Source organism: Populus alba, chromosome 11 (genome assembly GCF_005239225.2).
Source record: "Populus alba chromosome 11, ASM523922v2, whole genome shotgun sequence".
NCBI lineage: Eukaryota > Viridiplantae > Streptophyta > Magnoliopsida > Malpighiales > Salicaceae > Populus > Populus alba.
This window is the reverse complement of record NC_133294.1, coordinates 1,295,636-1,314,277: the sequence shown is the minus strand read 5'-3', so window position 1 is coordinate 1,314,277 and position 18,642 is coordinate 1,295,636. Positions and strand designations below refer to the sequence as shown.

The 18,642-nt window shown below is 34.8% G+C and overlaps 1 protein-coding gene across 1 annotated transcript; it reads right to left on the bottom strand.

Annotated features, from left to right (window-relative positions):
* Positions 1 to 4,849: 4,849 nt before the first annotated feature.
* LOC118055937 (uncharacterized) lies at positions 4,850 to 7,140 on the bottom strand. Its single transcript, XM_035067969.2, has 2 exons — positions 6,107 to 7,140; positions 4,850 to 5,777 (listed from the first exon to the last, which is right to left on the bottom strand). Exons 1-2 carry the CDS (start codon positions 6,710 to 6,712, stop codon positions 5,187 to 5,189), a joined length of 1,197 nt encoding a protein of 398 aa, XP_034923860.1. The 5' UTR covers positions 6,713 to 7,140; the 3' UTR covers positions 4,850 to 5,186.
* Positions 7,141 to 18,642: the final 11,502 nt, after the last annotated feature.

Sequence of the window (18,642 nt, the reverse complement as noted above, 5' to 3'; positions counted from 1 at the left end):
GCGTTCTGGTATATATATATATTCTTTTTCTTCCAACATTTCTTTCAAAAATCTTGTATTTTCTCTGTTTTATTTTGTTTATTTAGGGCTCCAGAAATGGATAACAACAAATGCCCTCTCTTTACAATACTTATGGAGCAAGTACTTGTTAAGTGCTTTGAGTAGTAAGTTTTTAAGACAAACAAATTGTTCTTCCAAAACTTATCTTCTTAAAGCTTCTACTTCAGTTGACCTGAAACTTTGTTTTCGCAGCAACCTTTTTAAGTAAAACTATTATTAAATTGTTTATAACTTGGTTAACCTGAAATTCCAATATGATAATTCCCTAAACTAGAACTAAAAACTCACTCAACCTAAGATCTCAATCTGACAATTCCCTTTAACAAGAATCAAAATTTGAAAAACAGCTTAGCTAACCTAAAATCTCAATTCTGGCAATCCCCTTTGTCATAACCAAATGGACGACAACATAAATTCACCCAAAAAATGAAATGAATGAAGAAAAATTAAGATTCACTCAATCTTGAGGATTTAATCACGGTGAAATTATTAGATTGGAAGCCAAAATGAAATATTTAATAAGATTGGGGACTTAATTAAATTTTGAATCAATTTAATTAATGAAATTATGAGCCTAATTGAAAGAATTGACAAGTTCGAGGACTTAATTAAACTTTGATTTGGTTTAATTAATAATGTCAAGAGTTTAATTGAAGAATTGATAAGTTTGGAAACTTAATTGAGCTTAGAATTAGTTTAATTAAAGAAATCATGGACTTAATTGAAGAAATATTAAAATTCAGGGCTGATTTAGGTCCCAATTGCATGAAATTAAAGTCCAAGGACCGTTGTGTTAAAGGCGACGTATTCAGGGGTCTAATTACAATTTCTCCCAGGGAGCCGTGTAAACAATGTTAAAAATCAGGGTACCAGATTGAAAACAATAGCCGCTCCAGCCCCTAAACGGCGTCGTTTCATGTCCATCAATCGTCTTCTTCCTCTGTTCGCAGAGGAAGCTACCAGCGAACAAAAAACAAACGCAATGCTGCCCAGATAGGCAGCCCAACACAGACCAGTGCAGATCGAGTTTTGTTTCCTAAGGTTCCCCCTCCCATCAAACTTCCCCTCCGGACACGCTGCTTGAGTCCGGGTCGAAGCTCACCAACAGTCCAGCAATGGCTGGACTGTTGGTGTCCCCATCCAACCAAAACACGGAGTCTCAAATTTTATCTCCACATGAAGATCAGCGCCCTGGGACGATAAAGATCAGCCTTGCGCGAGAAAAAGCCTATTAAAGGCAGAGAAAAACAGACAAAAGAAAAGGACATAAAAGCAGGGGAACGAATCCAGAAGAGAGACCGAGAGAAAGCAGAGAGAGAGTGAGAAGACTGAAACAAAAAATAAAAGGGAACCCAAAACAAGCAAAGGAAGGAACGAAGAAGAACGAAGGGAAAAGCAGCCGCCGTGCTTTAACGGCTTCTTTTTTTTCTTCTTCTGTTCTTGCCCTTTTCTTTTGTATTTTAGACTATGTTTTATCTTTTGCTAGTTCACGATCAACTTGCTGGCACTAGCTATTATAGTATATCCTCCCGACTTTTTTTTAGATAATAGTCGAGATTTTATTAATTTTTGGGAAGATGGCCAAAGAACTCGAAAAAAGACAACAACAGAAAAAAGAACAAGAAGCCATAAGAGAACGGCTGCTGCAACCCAAAAAAGGGAACAGAGACCAAAACAAAGGAAAAAATGGTAAAACTCAGCTGTGAGTTATTCCAGAGTTTGAGCCCATCAGAGCTGATCCCTAGATTCATCTGGTGTCAGACAAAGTGTGTTTCTATCAATCTTCAACCATAAGGAAACCCTGTGAAGAATCAAGTAGAAGCAACCCTGAAGATCTGGAGTAGCACCGTTAAAGATTACATCATTCCGATAAAGCCATAGGGTGGCGGTGCGTGGATTTCAGGCGCCACCACTAGTAGTGCGTGGTGAGACTAAGGCCAAAGTTGGTGTGCAACGGAAGATATTCAGAATGCCTGGAGAGAAAATTGTACAACGGCTGCTCAACAATTGGTCCCACCAAGTCCGACTTCTCCGCAATGCCCCAAGCTTCAGTGATATGTTGAGCTTACCATTCACCAGTCCCCCAGTAAAATGCGCACCCTTTATCAATCACGCGATTCATTGCCCTCACTGTGTCTTCAATAGGAGTGGGCGATGACAATAGATGACATCAACATAGTCCATATCCAATCTCTTAAGACAAGCCTTAGAGCCCGTTTGGTAACGTGGTGGCTTCCACGTTTCCTGCGATTTCAAACAATAAGCCGTTTGGTAATTAATAAACGCATATTACTATTCACTGGGTCCCACGTGCAGCAGCGTTTAAAACGCGAGAAAAGAAGAAGCAGCTCCTGCCTGCTTTTTGCGCGTCCAAAGTTATGCTACTGTTGTGAACAGTGGATCACGATCCACTGTTCACAAAACAGTTTTTTTTTTTTTTTAATAGATTTATTTATTACAGTGAAGGCATGCATTCACTGTTCAGTGAACAATAATTTTTTTTTTTTTTTTTTTTTTTTTACACCTATGTAAGTAATTAATTTCACTTGTAATGTTCACGTGAACAATAATTTTTTTTTTATTTTTTTTAATTAGTTTAAGGTGAATTAAATTTACTCGTAATGTAATCTTAATTTTATTCTTGATAATATTTTACCTAATTTTGTAGTTCTTGTCGGATGAATTTTGTACGTAATGAAATTGTAGATAGTTTTTTATTAAAATAATTTTTTTATATATAAAGTGTCATTTATTTCATGATGTAATAGCAATAGTTAAATCCATAATATTTAAATTAAAAACCATTAATATTAATATATATTTTTTAAAATTATTTTATAACCTCAATTTCAAAAGCATTCTTAACCAAACACATTAAAACTACTTTTTTTAAAATCTCAATTTCAACCACAGTTTTAACCAAACACTTATTTTTTCAAACCAACCTCAACTAAAAGTACTTTTTATAATACAACTTTTTTTAAACCACAACCACAACCGCTACCGCAATACCAAACACACTCTTAGTACCATCAAGTATATGTTTCCTAGACAAGCCTTTATCATTAGGACCAGGACCTCCCCAAAAGATCTTAGTAAACACAGATCGCTTGACCCATGATTTCCTCGGCTCTTCCATTAGCATAAGCCTCTGCGTTATAAAGAAATTGACACCATGGTCTCTGCAACATTGCAACAGTGATCTCGCTTCTTTGACGTTTTGTTGGTTCCCAAAACTTACCCAAACTCCATATGAGAGCTGGCTCACTTTCAGCCCTAATCTCCCTAGATTCTTGTATTGTATTTTTTTTATTCTTTCCTTTTGGGGTGGATTGAAGTGAGAGAGAGGCGTGGAAGTATGGAGGAAGTGAAGTGTAATAGTGGTGTTTAGTGGTTGTTATGGCTGGCTGAGGTAAAGGCTTTTGACTGTGTCTTAGAGGGTGGGGTTGTTGGTGATGGTGTTACTAGAGGTGTAGAAGTGGGAGGTGGGTCTCACGGTGCTTGCGAGTCAGGGAAGATGATGGAGAGGGTTGTTGGTTTGGGTTGTTACGGGTTGGTTCTGGTCTAAATGCCTGTTTGGTAACGTGGCTGCGGGTGAGGTTCACCCACAGCCACGCAAAATACCGTTTGGTTAACAAAAGGAAACAGATTTTTGATGGTGGGACCCGTCCAATTCTCAACCGCGCCTCAGGTTTGGGAGAAGCAGCAAAATGCTGCTTCTCGTAGGGTAGAAAAGTTGCAACAGTGGAGCATGGCTCCACTGTTCAGTAAACAGTGGAGCCATGCTCCACTGTTACAGTTTTAGTTTTTTTTTTTTTTTTTTTTTTTGAAAAACATTGCAAGAATTTATTTAAAAAAAAATTAGTGCAATTAATTGATTTTACTCGCATTGTTCACGTGAACATGAACAATATTATTTTTTAAAAAAATTAGTTTAAGGTGAATTAAATTTACTCGTATTGTAATCTTAATTTTATTCCTGATAATATTTTACTTAATTTTATTGCACACTCAAAAAATTATTTTTTCTATAGTTCTTGTCGAATGAATTTTGTACATAATAAAATTGTAATTTTTTTTAAAAAAATATGCTTTACTTGAAAAACTAGTATTTAATATTATTTAATAACACTACATAAAAAAAAATTCAGTTTTTATTTTTATTTTAATTGTGTTTTATTCAAAAACTTAAAAGGAGATCGCTTAATGACGTAATAAAAAATTCAGTTTTTGTTGTTCGCGCTTAAGAAACCATGAAAAATATAGTCCTTGTCGGATAGATTTTGTGTGTAATGACATTGCACATAGTTTAATGGAAGAATAAAAAATATTTGATATCAATATTATTTATTTCATGATATAATAACAGTGATTAAATCTAAAATATTTAAATTAAAAATCATTAATATATATATATATATATATATTTTAATTATTTTATAACCTCAATTTGAAAATCATTTTTTTACCAAACACATTAAACTACTTTTTGTTCAACATCAATTTCAACCACAGTTTTAACCAAACATATATTTTTTCAAACCAACCTCAACTAAAAGTACTTTTTATAAAACAACTTTTTTAAAACCACAACCACAACAGCAAACTCAATACCAAACAGACCCTAAAGGAAAGAAGAAAAGGCAGCTGGCGGCTAGTTTTGCTTATTGAGTCTAGTTTTTTATTTTAATGTCTATATATATATATATATATGTTGTGTGGGTGACTGCGAGCTGGTAGATGTTCACAGAACACGAAAAGTTCAAATTCTAATTCAACACACTAAACATTTATAATTTACGTCCAATTTTATTACCATGTAACTGACTGAAGCAAGCTTGAAGGCCTGTCATCATAACATTCAAATACCAACCTATGACAAACTATATATAATACATACGTCCTGGCTTCAAGGCCGTCATTGAAAAGAGCTCAATCACATCAATATCACGAAACTAAATAACAACCATACATGCAATAAAACACAATATATAATGATCTATGGTAGAGGTTCAAACCATCAAGAAAATGGAATAACCTCTATGCCAGTTAAATTCCCCATATTAATCAGCTCGACGGACCTTTTTCCGTCGTGGTAGGCAACGGACAAGAAACGGTGGTCGAGCTTACCTGGTTATCTTGAGAATGTTGTATGTAGAACCCATAAATGAGACGTACAGACGGAATTGCATTATTGCAAATACTAAGACTGGAAGGAATGCAGCAATGGAAAGGAGTAATGTTGTCAACTTTTTCTCTGACTGAATGAGTATCAAGATTGTGGCCCCAAAAGATAGCATGGTCGTTATCACAGCGAAGAAGAGGAAGGTGAAACCAAAAAGAAGTTTCCGAGGAAGAGAGATGTGAAATTCTTGTAGCTCAAATGGAGAGGTCAACAAAGACAGAAATACCACAAGCGAAGTCAAGGAGCTTGCTAAGGAAAGAACATCCGAGACGGTGAAAACCAGAAAATAGGGAGAGTTGATGAAGTTGGGCGTGCCATTCTTATCAGAACCTCCGGGCACAGTATAGGCAGCAGCAAAGACAACAGTAGCAACAAGTGCAGCTACTGTGGAACAAGACTGGGTCGTTTCCTTTATCCATGTTTGTGCATTTTTCAGTTGGTCCAGGTGACTCTCTTTGAAGAGCTCGTCTGCAGTCTTGCCTTCATCGTTCCGAAGCGTGACATAATGAGAAGGAATTACCTTTTCCACTTGCTGCAATAACCGGGAGATAAATATGATTGTTATATAAATGGAGTTTGTAAATAAAACAACGTATTATTTAATTCCGTATAATTTTTAATAATATTTAAGTTGTTGGTTCGGGTGACAAGGAGAACTAGATCAGCCTGATGTCTTAATTAGGTGACATGTCTACGCTTCATTAGCATTAAAATCGATTTTTTACAGTTTAACGGTTTTTCTATGACCTTAACTGGATTGGATAATTTGATTGAGACAAATGTTTTAATAGGTTTGGTGTCTACCAAGTCCATGAATAATTTTTATCAGGTGGTAAAGAAAAAGGGAAGAAAAGGTCTCACCTCAAACCATTGCAACTCCTCCTGAAGTTTAAGTGCAGGCCCAGGCTTGGTTCCTCCTCTGTAATGCTCCATATCTGCAACATGGTGCAACAATGTGTTGCCCTTCTTATCAATAACTCGTCGCAGTCTAGCCAATGGTATTTTCTGTTGCTTCACAAGATTGAAGATCTTTTTCTGGCGATGGATGACGGCCACATCCAAAATGCTTTGACCCTTGTCATTGAGCTTCTCAGCAGCATGGGGATATAGTTTTATTATCTCCCACACAATCTCTTCTATTCCATATCTAGTTGCAATCAACAATGGGATCTGCTCCTCCCTAGTTAATGGCGAGTTCGTTACATTGAGCTGCTTAATAGCATGGGGATGTTGTTTTATTATCCCCCGCACAATCTCTTCTATTCCATTTCCAGTTGCAAGAAACAATGAGATCTGCTCATTGCTAGTTAATGACGAGTTCGTTACAGAAGGTTGTGCTGTTGGATGTTGGACTTCTTCTATTTCTTTTCCTATGCTAGTGCTTTCAGAAGTGTTCTCTCCCTTTTTAATTCCCCCCCCGCCCATTTCCTGCTCTGCTTCTTTTCCTTTATTTTGGTCTCCTTGCATAACAGTTGATGAGGGTGAACCAGTTTGTCTTACTTCTTGTCCTTCCTCTGTTTTGCTGACGCTCTTCCATGACTCATCTTTCTTTATTAGGATTTTGACAAGTCCTAAAGCGAATACATTCGTTCTTTTCTGGTTCCAGAATCTTTCGACCCTTGCTGGCCAATATCCTACATCATGTTCATGTGAAAAGGAATAAAATTAAACATCGATGATAGCTAGCCATTTTATGAAATAGAAAGAAATGTTCATAATGATAATAAAATGTGAAAATAAATGTTCATAATGCTAAAATTAGTTGAAGCGCAGTTAATTATCATATAGAAAACAAAACAACAGCAACATCTAAGTCATGCCGTTTGTCCCAACCACTTGATTGTTAAGTTCTTGAAGATGTAACATCAAATCCCATTTATCAAGCCTCAGGATTATGCAAGTAAAAAAAACCATTTCAATGTAAAAATTTAAACCATTAAATCAGATTTAATTTCATGAATTGTTTTATGTTAACTCACCAATACACTTTCGTACGTAAGCGATAATGAGATCTAGCTCAATTAGTATTAGAACCACTAATCTCGCATAAATAAATAATATGAGTGATATATAAAGTTAAGAATAAATCATCCACCATGAAATTTAAATCTTTTAAATGAAATATAAAAATAATTATCAAGTTTAATATAGTGGATGATCGATCTAGTGAAGATCATAAAATCCAATTCGAATCACAAACCTCAAAAATAGGTTACAATTCGAGTCAGATCCACCAATCTCACATTATACAAGACTTGACTCTTTTGAATCAAAGTCAATTATCTTTAAGAAAGTCCTTTAATTTTTTAAACTGTTTTTTGTTGAGATTTTTTAATCCACCAATCTCACATTATACAAGACAGATTTTTAAACTGTCTTTCAAATATGCCCATGGGATATCCACTCTCAAAACCAGTTGGCATTTCGGCTAGAAGTTGCAGAGCCGTTCTGCCCATTTTGTCCTCCAAGTCGTGGAGCGATTCATCCAGTTCTAGCAACAGTAAAGCTGTTTCTGCATTCATGAAATTAGGAATAGAAAAATTATACAATGTCTTATATATATAGTGCATACTTTTTAAAATTGAGAATCATTTAAAGAGAGGAATAATTATTACCAAAGTGTTGCCCTATGATAGCAGCGCCAAGGATGGACAGGCCATCTTTCCATCGCTTGAGGTGAATTGATAATATTGCAGCCATTACTATCCACGCATTGTTCTGGTTTGGACCTATTTAAAAACTCCACTATTTTTTGCCTCACCAAATGCAGCAGCTACTGAACAATGGGGTTTCACCGAAAACATTTGGAATGGAAATGAGTCCTGGACAACGTTCTACCAAGAGTCTTACAGCCTCATAATTCCCATAGATGGTTGCCTCGTGAAGAACCGTATTTCCAAATTTGTTTCGTGTCTTGGTTAAAATGAATTCTCTTCCCTCCATGATTCCAAGTAAATCTTTAAGTGGTTGCTCTTCGTTGCTGTGCACAGCTAGATGAAATCCAGTATCTAAAGAGAGAGTAACTGGAGAGAACAAATACTCGAAATGTTCCTGATAGTAGTCAATCATTTGTTGCCATTCTCCATTCATGGCTGCTATATAAGGAATCTCCCGTATCATCTCAGAATCCATATAAGGAATCTCCTGTATCATCTCAGAATCCATATTTGGTCTCTACAGAAAATTATGTAAGTAACTATTGTTAATGAACAATCTCAACTCAAAGCTAATTGAATTGTTCGGTGAAATCATGTTTAGTACTGTTATGTTTTGTAATGTACATGATACTTTGTTTGTTGTTTTCTTTCTCTCTTTGTAGAGTCACTATTTTACTGGCAATAAAGATATTAATGAAGTTCTCGACTTGGAAAACAAAATTAGAAGAAAAGCAGTAAGCACTCAAAGAGAACTGTAAGTATATCATACCTTTTAGTAATGGAAATGGTCGGAATGCTCCTCTACCTAGCTCTTGCTAAAATCAATGTCAACAAGGAAACTTGTTTTTGGAGAGATGACAATAAAGACACAACCTAGCTTGTAGTTTGAGAACCCTTTATATACAATCCTTTAAAGAACAGTTCCATGTTAAAAAGAAAAAGGTGAATGAGGATCTGTGTGTTGCTTGTTTAGTTTATAAAGTGAAACTATTATGAGAATATAATTAATGAAGCTAAAGTTCTATTTACTTCTTTTATAAAAATATAACAGTGATAGAATCTAATATATTAATTTCTAATAAATCCCTCTTTACTTTATTTGCTTAGTCATTAAAAAACTTAAGCCTTGTAAAGTTTTATATTAAATTAAATAGCTGAAAAACTCAAGTCTTGTAATGTTTTGGTCCATTCAATATTTTTTTATATATTTGTTTGTATTTTTATATTTTTATTCAATATGGGATGTGATTGCTAACATATGAGACTCTAAAAATTATATGATTTTTATATTAACTTTCTAAAAATCATATATGATTTTATATGATTCACATTCTTGCTTCTAAAATAGGCAAGCAAAAAAAAGAAGAAAGTAAATTATTACTTGTTTTTCCCTTTTTCCTTTTGGAATAATCCTACTTTAATTGTTCTCAACTGCAGCAAGAAGGGAGGTTACATTGGAGGATAGGACAGAAACAGAAAAAGACGTTGGTTTATTATGAAAATAAATCAGCTGAGAATTAGGCTATTTAATATATTCAATATGCTACACACTCTCTATTTGTTATAGATCCATGCAAGCATGTATAAAACTAGGTTTAAAGAAATGAATCCAAGATGCGGCATTTTGAAATAAACAACAAAAAATCAGGGATGATTGCTTCATATAAGAATTAGCTTTAGTATGCCAAATTATAATCTATATTATTCCATGTATAACAGATTCATCCAATAAATGAGTTATGACCATACCTTTCGCTTGAAACTTTCCTTTGATCAATCCTTTCCATTAATGAAACAAATCATCAATAAATGAGTTATGAACCATGAAAAGTCCCCACCAATAAACTATTTGTTCCAGATTTTTCAAGACAATTAATAATGAAAACGGATGTGATCTGTAGTTTCTGACCAGGAAATACAAAATTAATATAAATATTCCCTGCATTATGATAAAATATTTTTTAATTAAAAAAGATTGGGTGCATTGCATTTCTTAAACCATATTAATATTGCAGCTTGAAATGGAGATTCACATTCTTGCTTCTGAACTAAACAAGCAGAAAGTAAATTCTTCATCTTTTTCCCTTTTCCTTTTGGAATAATCCTACTTTAACTGTTCATACAGAGACGCATAGAATATACAAATGTGTTTCACGTTCATGACAAACTGTCCTTGAAATCTATTTCCAACAAGCCATTAAAGGGGCTTCATTTCCTTCTACTTGGAGTATAGAGTGCAATGGAAGTGATCACTAACCAGCTACTAGGCTAAAAGGTAATTCCCCTTGCCGCGAAACATGAAGTCAAAATCATTAAAGTTTCTGTCAAGAAACTACATTCTGAACAAGGCTGGCCGGGAATAATATTGCAGTTCTCTTCTATATTTCTGATTGACCTGAATACTATAAATTCTTTGTTATCTTATGTTCTTAAAACTATTTCTTAGACCTTGTTAAGAGTTTAATTTTTGGAGTTGAGATTATTTTTATATATTTTTTTAATTTTAATAGCAAAGAAATTAATGTGTCATGGGTTCTAATCTGATTATTTTTTTATTAATTATAAAATCAGTATAAATTTTTAAATTCAAAATAGGTTTCAAGTATTAAGAGTTATTTTAAAATTATTAAATGAATCTCATTTAAAAATTGAAGATTTCAAGTTGAAATAATTGATTTGCAAATGATAAAGGGGTAAATTGTGAATCTAATAAACAAATGATTGGTTTAAAATGTAAAGAGTGCTATTTCTATCAGCTTGTCCGAAAATTGCTACTCTATTTTGGTCTACGTTATAATTAGAGAGCAATATTCAGCAGTTGTTTGTCCAGCATCAGATTCTATCGGACTTCTGTAAAGATCCATCCCTGTATATGAGAAATTATTGTCCACAGTCTGCAACAATAGTGCTCGGTGGTGAAGGATTAGTGTAAACACTGCATTCCAATCGGTTTTTTGTTTTCAAAAATTAGTTTATTTCTTGATGTCCAAATGCCCCGTAAAATGCCATGCGAAAGCAAAATAATTGCTATTCGTTGGAATATCCCGGTCACCATTGCACTCCTGAGGCATAATCCAGCTGCAGTCTAACCATTTTGTGAACTTCATCCACAGTTTCCACACATCATCACAGTGCAAGAAAAGATGAACAATTACTTTGACCGGTGTCTATCAGATTCCCGTGGAGAAGAAACTCCCGAGTGCAGACTCTATTCTGAAGCAACATCCAAATGAATTGAACCTTCCTTGTGAGTCTGCCTCCCATACTCTAGTGTCCTTTTTATTCAAAATAAATTGAACATATGCACGTAATTCTGGAAATTGATTCAATGGATAGATGGTGGCCATTTCTTGAATTTTAATTTCCAAGAAACAGAGTATCAAAGATAGGGAAAGGTACAGTTACAACGGCTCAGCAACAAGAAGTTAGATCTTAGAGCTGTCTGGTATGTGCCATGCTTGCATGTAGATGCAGAGAGTAGGTGTAGAAAATATTTCAACACACCAAGTGGTGTTACAATTAGCAGACATGCTCTGCATGATATAAATTATGTACACAGAAAAATTGTGCGATGCATAGTCCTGGGAAATGAAAAAATATTGAGGTGTTTTCTTGGGACATGATTGGACATTCCGGGTGAAGACGGGTTAAAAATACCTGTGTTTGGGTTGCCTGTGGAGGCTTTGGGCTACCAAAACGCTGGGGAGGTGCCTGCCCAGTGGTGCCCAGCCTAAGTGCTGGTTGTCGGCGCTTGGGAGGCGTCGATGTGCTTAGACTTGGCTTAAGAGCTGGGCACTACTACACGTCATCTTTTTTTATGCCTGATGTTAAATAATATTTATTTAATTTTATTTATTAAAAATAAAAATATTATTTTTTTAGTTTTAATCTATATATATTTTATTTATATTTAGGTTAAAATTAAGCACTCATAAACACACAAATCATTAAGAATTATAGTCTTTTTTGTGTGTTTAATCTCAATTATTTTAACATGGTAAACCGATCTGGTTTTATGTAACGAGGTTTAATCCCAAACACAACTTCGCGAATCCAATTTTAAAGGGTCAAATTGTGTGCTTCTTTTTGGAATTTGGGTTTCATTTAACCTTAGCTTTATTGATTTGAAAACTTGCTATTGTGATAACCTAATTTTTAATTTTTTTTAAAAAAATAAATAATATATATAAAAAATAAAAAAAAATGAAATAAAAAATAATTTTTGAATTGAGTTAAGATAATAAGAATGGAATTATAAATTTGGGAGTCAATTTAGTCAAAAATTAGAAGAATTAATAAGTTCATGGACTAATTTGGGTCAAAAATAGAAGAAATTAAAGTCCAAGAACCAAAGTGCATAGGTAGTGATACCATAGCATAGTTAATTGATTTTTCCAGCAGTAATTTTAAAAGAATTAAAAGTTGAAGAGCCAATGAAGCTTAATTGATTAAATTGGAAACCAAAGACTGTTTGGTAAATGACTCTGAAATACAGGGGTTCAATTGCAATTGATCTAGGGTAAAAAAAATTTTTAAAAGATTTCTGTGAGGACCCAATCGCTAAATGTCAGACGTTTAGGGGCAAATTGGAAATCTGCATTTCAGGTGAAAACGGAGCCGTTTCAAAACAAACCATTCATCTCCTTCGTCCCACCGATTCAACGGAAACTACAGCAGATCGTGGGTCACGTCTCAGCTGCCCACGATCCCTCTTGCCTACAAGAAAAAGGCAACAAGCAGGAGGGGGAAAAGAGAACGAGCAGGGGGAACGAAGCAAACACAGAGAGGACAGAACACAGAGGAACAGAACGAATAGGAGGACAGAGAGAGAGAAAGGGAAAGAAGACAGATACAATCGAAGAACGAATACAGAGAAAGTGAACGAAAACAGAGAGAGACATGGAAGGAGAAAAAAACCAGAGAAGAAGATCAGGAACAGAGAGATAAAGAGAACCCATGAGAACACTAAATAAACGAAGAAAGATTTCTGGGCTTTCTTCCAGGACTACAGCAAAGGAATGTTTGTTGTCTCCTAACCACCCAAAAACAAAGGAAACAGAGATGGACACAAACAGAGACAGAGAGAATAAGAAAAGCGAAAAGAAACCAAGCAAAGAAAAGCAAGACCAGAAGAGAAGCAAAAAAAAATTTTTAAAAAAAAAAAACCAGAGGAGAAGAAAGTAGCTTTGGCTAGCCAGAACACCTTCGCCACCATCTCGTCCCCAAGCGTTCCAGCACCCAATTTTAATAATAATAATAATAACCATAAACTTAACACCCAATTTTACTACAAGCAACCGATTGAAGCAACATTTTAGTCTTAACTTCGTTAAGTTAAATACCAACCTATTACACTCTATATATAAGACATATTATTCTATATATAAATTAAAGAACCATCTCAATCCAATAATTTAAATTATTATGTGAGGTTCTAAGATATGATTTATATTATTCTATAACACACCTCCTTAAATAAATAAAAATTTAGACTTAAAACTTGTAAAACTCATATTATTATGTGTTTAATTTTTTATCAAATAAATAAGGATAGTAAAATTCTCATAATTACTTGACAATCAAGGGTTTGATATCATATCAAATAATTATCTCAATACAACAACTTAAACTGTTAAATAAATTTTAAAAATATAATTTATATTATTCTTTAACATAAAACTATGAAAGCAACCAAACATTCTGTAACACTCCACATAATATATATATATATATATAGTGATTAATTGTAGAGGTTCAAACCAACTATAAAAAGGAAAAAACCGCTATGCTACTTTAGTCTCCAATAGTAATCAAGTCGAGCGTTTTTCCTCGTTCTTAAGACCGAGCATTTTCCCCCACGGTAGGCAAGGGACACGAAACGGTGCTCGAGCTTTCCTGGTTTTCTTGAGAATGTTGAATGTAGAGCCCATAAATGAGACGTACAGACGAAATTGCATTATTGCAAATACTAAGACTGGAAGGAATGCAGCAATGGAAAGGAGTAGTGTTGTCAATTTTTTCTCTGACTGAATGAGTATCAAGATTGTGGCCCCAAAAGATAGCATGGTCGTTATCACAGCAAGGAAGAGGAATGTGAAGCCAACAAGAAGTTTCCGAGGAAGAGAGATGTGAAATTCTGTAGCTGAAATGGAGAGGTCAACAAAGACAGAAATACACAAGCGAAGTCAAGGAGCTTGCTAAGGAAAGAACATCCGAGACAGTGAAAACCAGAAAATAGGGAGAGTTGATGAAGTTGGGCGTGCCACTCTCATCAGAACCTCCAGGCACAGTATAGGCAGCAGCAAAGACAACAGTAGCAACAAGTGCAGCTACTGTGGAACAAGACTGAGTCGTTTCCTTTATCCATTTTTGTGCATTTTCCAGTTGGTCCTTGTGACTCTCTTTGAAGAGTTCTTCTGCAGTCTTGCCTTCATCGTTCCGAAGCGTGATATAATGAGAAGGAATTACCTCGCGCACTTGCTGCAATAATCGGGAGATAAATATGACTGTTACACACACACACACACACACACACACACGTATGACAGAAATGCTATTACTAGTGCAGATAATTTTTAATTGTGAATAATATTTAAATTTTTCCCTAAGTAGTTGGTTCAGCCTGATGTCTTACGTAGGTTCGAGTTTAACAGGATCAAGTCTATGAATAAATTTTATCCGGAGGTAAAGACAAAGGGATAAAAAGGGCTCACCTCAAACCATCGCAACTCCTCCTGAAGTTTAAGTGCAGGCCCAGGCTTGGTTCCTCCTCTGTAATGCTCCATATCTGCAACATGGTGCAACAATGTGTTCCCCTTCTTATCAATAACTCGTCGCAGTCTAGCCAATGGTATTTTCTGTTGCTTCACAAGATTGAAGATCTTTCTCTGGCGATGGATGACGGCCACATCCAAAATGCTCTGACCCTTGTCATTGAGCTTCTCAACAGCATGGGGATATAGTTTTATTATCTCCCACACAATCTCTTCTATTCCATTTCTGGTTGCAATCAACAATGGGATCTGCTCCTCCCTAGTTAATGGTGAATTCGTTACATTGAGCTGCTTAATAGCATGGGGATGTTGTTTTATTATCCCCCGCACAATCTCTTCTATTGCATTTCCAGTTGCAAGAAACAATGAGATCTGTTCATTGCTAGTTAATGACGAGTTCGTTACAGAAGGTTGTGCCGTTGGATGATGGACTTCTTCTTTTTCTATTGCTTTGCTAGTGATTTCAGAAGTTTGCCTTTTTAATTCCCCCCCCCCCCCGCCCAATCCCTGCTTTGCTTCTTTTCCTTTATTTTGGTCCCACTGTTGATGAGGGTGGACCAGTTTGTTTTACTTCTTGTCCCTCCACTGTTTTGCTGACGCTCTTCCATTACTTATCTTTCCTTATTAGGATTTTGACAAGTCCTAAAGCGAATACATTCGTTCTTTTCTGGTTCCAGAATCTTTCTAGCCTTGCTGGCCAATATCCTACATCATGTTCATGTTAAAAGTGTGAAGCTAGAAGAAGCTAGCACCAATTGGTGCCAACTAAGTCAAAGATTGTAGGCACCGAATTGGTGCCAGCCAAATTAATATTGTAGGCACCAATTCGGTGCTACAAGATGACTAAGGCAAGGAAGCTTGTCAGGCAGTGCATCCTTGCCTTATGCACAACATCACAAGAGAGAAAGAAGAGAGAGTGAAGAGAGAAAATAATACCATAAAATTGTGAGGTATTTATGAGAGAATAAGTGAGGTGTTTTCTCCTACTAATAGAGAGATTCTTAGTTGTTCTCCTATTATTTGAGAGAGGTTATAATTCTCACATTACTAGTAAAATCCTTCTATACTTGCCCGTGGATGTAGCCTAATTGAGTGAACCACGTAAATTCTTGTGTGTCACTTCTCATTTTATCTTGTCCCTTACCTTTTGTCTTGTCGGGTTTGCATGTCAGTATCCTAACAAAAAGGAATGAAATTAAACTTAGATGATAGCTAGCCATTTTATGAAATAGAAAGAAATGTTCATAATGATAATAAAATGTGAAAAGAGACATGCTAAAATTAGTTGAACCACAGTTAATTATCATATAGAAAACAAAACAACAGCAACATCTAAGTCATGCCGTTTGTCCCAACCACTTGATTGTTAAGTTATTGAAGATGTAACATCAAATCCCATTTGTCAAGCCTCAGGATTATGCAAGTAAAAACAATCATTTCAATGTAAAAATTTAAACCATTAAATCAGATTTAATTTCATGAATTGTTTTATTTTACCTCACAAATACACTTTCGTACGTAAGCGATAATGAGATCTAGCTCAATTAGTATTAGAACCACCAATCTCGCATAAATAAATAATATGAATAAATCATCCACCATGAAATTTAAATCTTTTAAATGAAATATAAAAATAATTTTCAAGTTTAATATAGTGGATGATCGATCTAGTGAAGATCGTAAAATCAAATTCGAATCACAAACCTCAAAAATTAGTATCAGAACCACCAATCTCACATTATATACAAGACTTGACTCTTTTGAATCAAAGTCAATTATCTAATTCAATAACAAATAAAAATATACACATCTTTAAGAAAGTCCTTCAATTTTTTAAACTGTTTTTTGTTGAGATTTTTAATTAAATTGAAAAAAAAATGCTTGGATGATAGAGTTTAAACTCATGGTTGTTTATCATTTAAATTATGATATTATGTTTACAACTATTTTAATAGAAAATTTACGCTATTAAAGATACAAAAGGGCACATGAAAAATAAACATATAAAAAGAGAGGGTTTGAAGAAACAGTACCTTGAGGAAAAAATCTGCAACGTAATAGATTACTTATCATTTTTGACTCTGCAGACGGGAAATATAACACTTGTAAATTTTGGAGGAAGGAACATAACAAGTCAAAGTTTGTCGGATTTAAATCTTCCTTTAAAAAAAACAAGAAGAAAGAAAGCTACATGATTCAAATATTTGGTCAAGCCATGAAATTGAAAATTCTTATGATTCCTGAATTCCAACATGAATGAAATGTATTCAAAATTCAAAATTGAGAAATACAGAGATTGTGTCCATTACCTTTGGGGTCCTTTAAATAGTTGAGTAGGTTGCTGCGCAGGGTACCGCTCTCAAGATCTTGCATTGCCTTGCACCAAGGTTGTAACTGTGATTTTACCTCGTGATGACGTATAACAGGAAGGCCTGCAACATAATTTAGAGTTCAAATTAATTAATTATATACATATATATGTATTTGTATATGTCCATGGTATTCGATCAAGAAATATTCATGTAGGCAATATTGCAAGCTCTAATAATGTGGTTGGAGTAGGCATACAACTGTAGACGAGTCTTTCAAATATGCCCATGGGATATCCACTCTCAAAACCAGTTGGCATTTCGGCTAGAAGTTGCAGAGCCGTTCTGTTCTTATTGTCCTTCAAGCTGTGGAGCGATTCATCCAGTTCTAGCAGCAGTAAAGCTGTTTCTGCATTCATGAGATTAGGAATAGAAAAATTATACAATGTCTTGTATATATGTGTATACTTTTTAAAATTGAGAATCATTTAAAGAGAGGAATAATTATTACCAAAGTGTTGCCCTATGATAGCAGCGCCGAGGATGGACAGGCCATCTTTCGATCGCTGGCGGTGAATTGATAATATGCAGCCATTACAATCCACGCATTCTTCTGGTTTGGACGCAATTAAAAACTCCACTATTTTTGCCTCACCAAATCCAGCAGCTGTAAACAATGGGGTTTCACCGAAGTTATTAGTAATGGAAATTAGGTCTGGACAACATTCTACCAAGAATCTTACAGCCTCATAATTCCCATAGATGGTTGCCTCGTGAAGAACCGTATTTCCAAATTTGTTTCGTGTCCCGGTTAAAATGAATTCTCTTCCCTCCAATTCTCTTCCCTCCATGAGTCCAAGTAAATCTTTAAGTGGTCGCTCTTTGTTGCTGTGAACAGCTAGATGAAATCCAGTATCTAAAGAGAGAGTAACTGGAGAGAACAAATACCGTAAATTTTCCTTATAGTACTCAACCATGCTTTCCCAATCTCCTTTCATGGCTGCTTTATAAGGTGTCTCCAGTATCATCTCAGCATCCATATCCTGTGTCATCGCAGGATCCATATTTGCTCTCTACATAAAATTATGCAGGTAACTATTGTTAATGAACAATCTCAACTCAAAGCTAATTGAATTGTTCGGTGAAATCATGTTTAGTACTGTTATGTTTTGTAAAGTACATGATACTTTGTTTGCTGTTTTCTTTCTCTCTTTGTATAGTCACTATTTTACTGGCAATAAGAGATATTAATGAAGTTCTCGACTTGGAAAACAATATTATGAAGTAAGCAGTAAGCATTCAAAGAGAACTGTAAGTATATCATACCTTTTAGTAATGGAAATGGTCGGAATGCTCCTCTACCTAGCTCTTGCTAAAATTAATGTTGCTAAAATCAATGTCAACAAGGAAACTTGTTTTTGGAGAGATGACTATAAAGACACAACCTAGCTTGTAGTTTGAGAACCCTTTATATACAATCCTTTAAAGAATGGTTCCATGTTAAAAAGAAAAAGGTAAATGAGGATCTGTGTGTTGCTTGTTTAGTTTATAAAGTGAAACTATTATGAGAATATAATTAATGAAGCTAAAGTTCTATTTACTTCTTTTATAAAAATATAACAATTATGGAATCTAATATATTATAAAAAATAAATGTA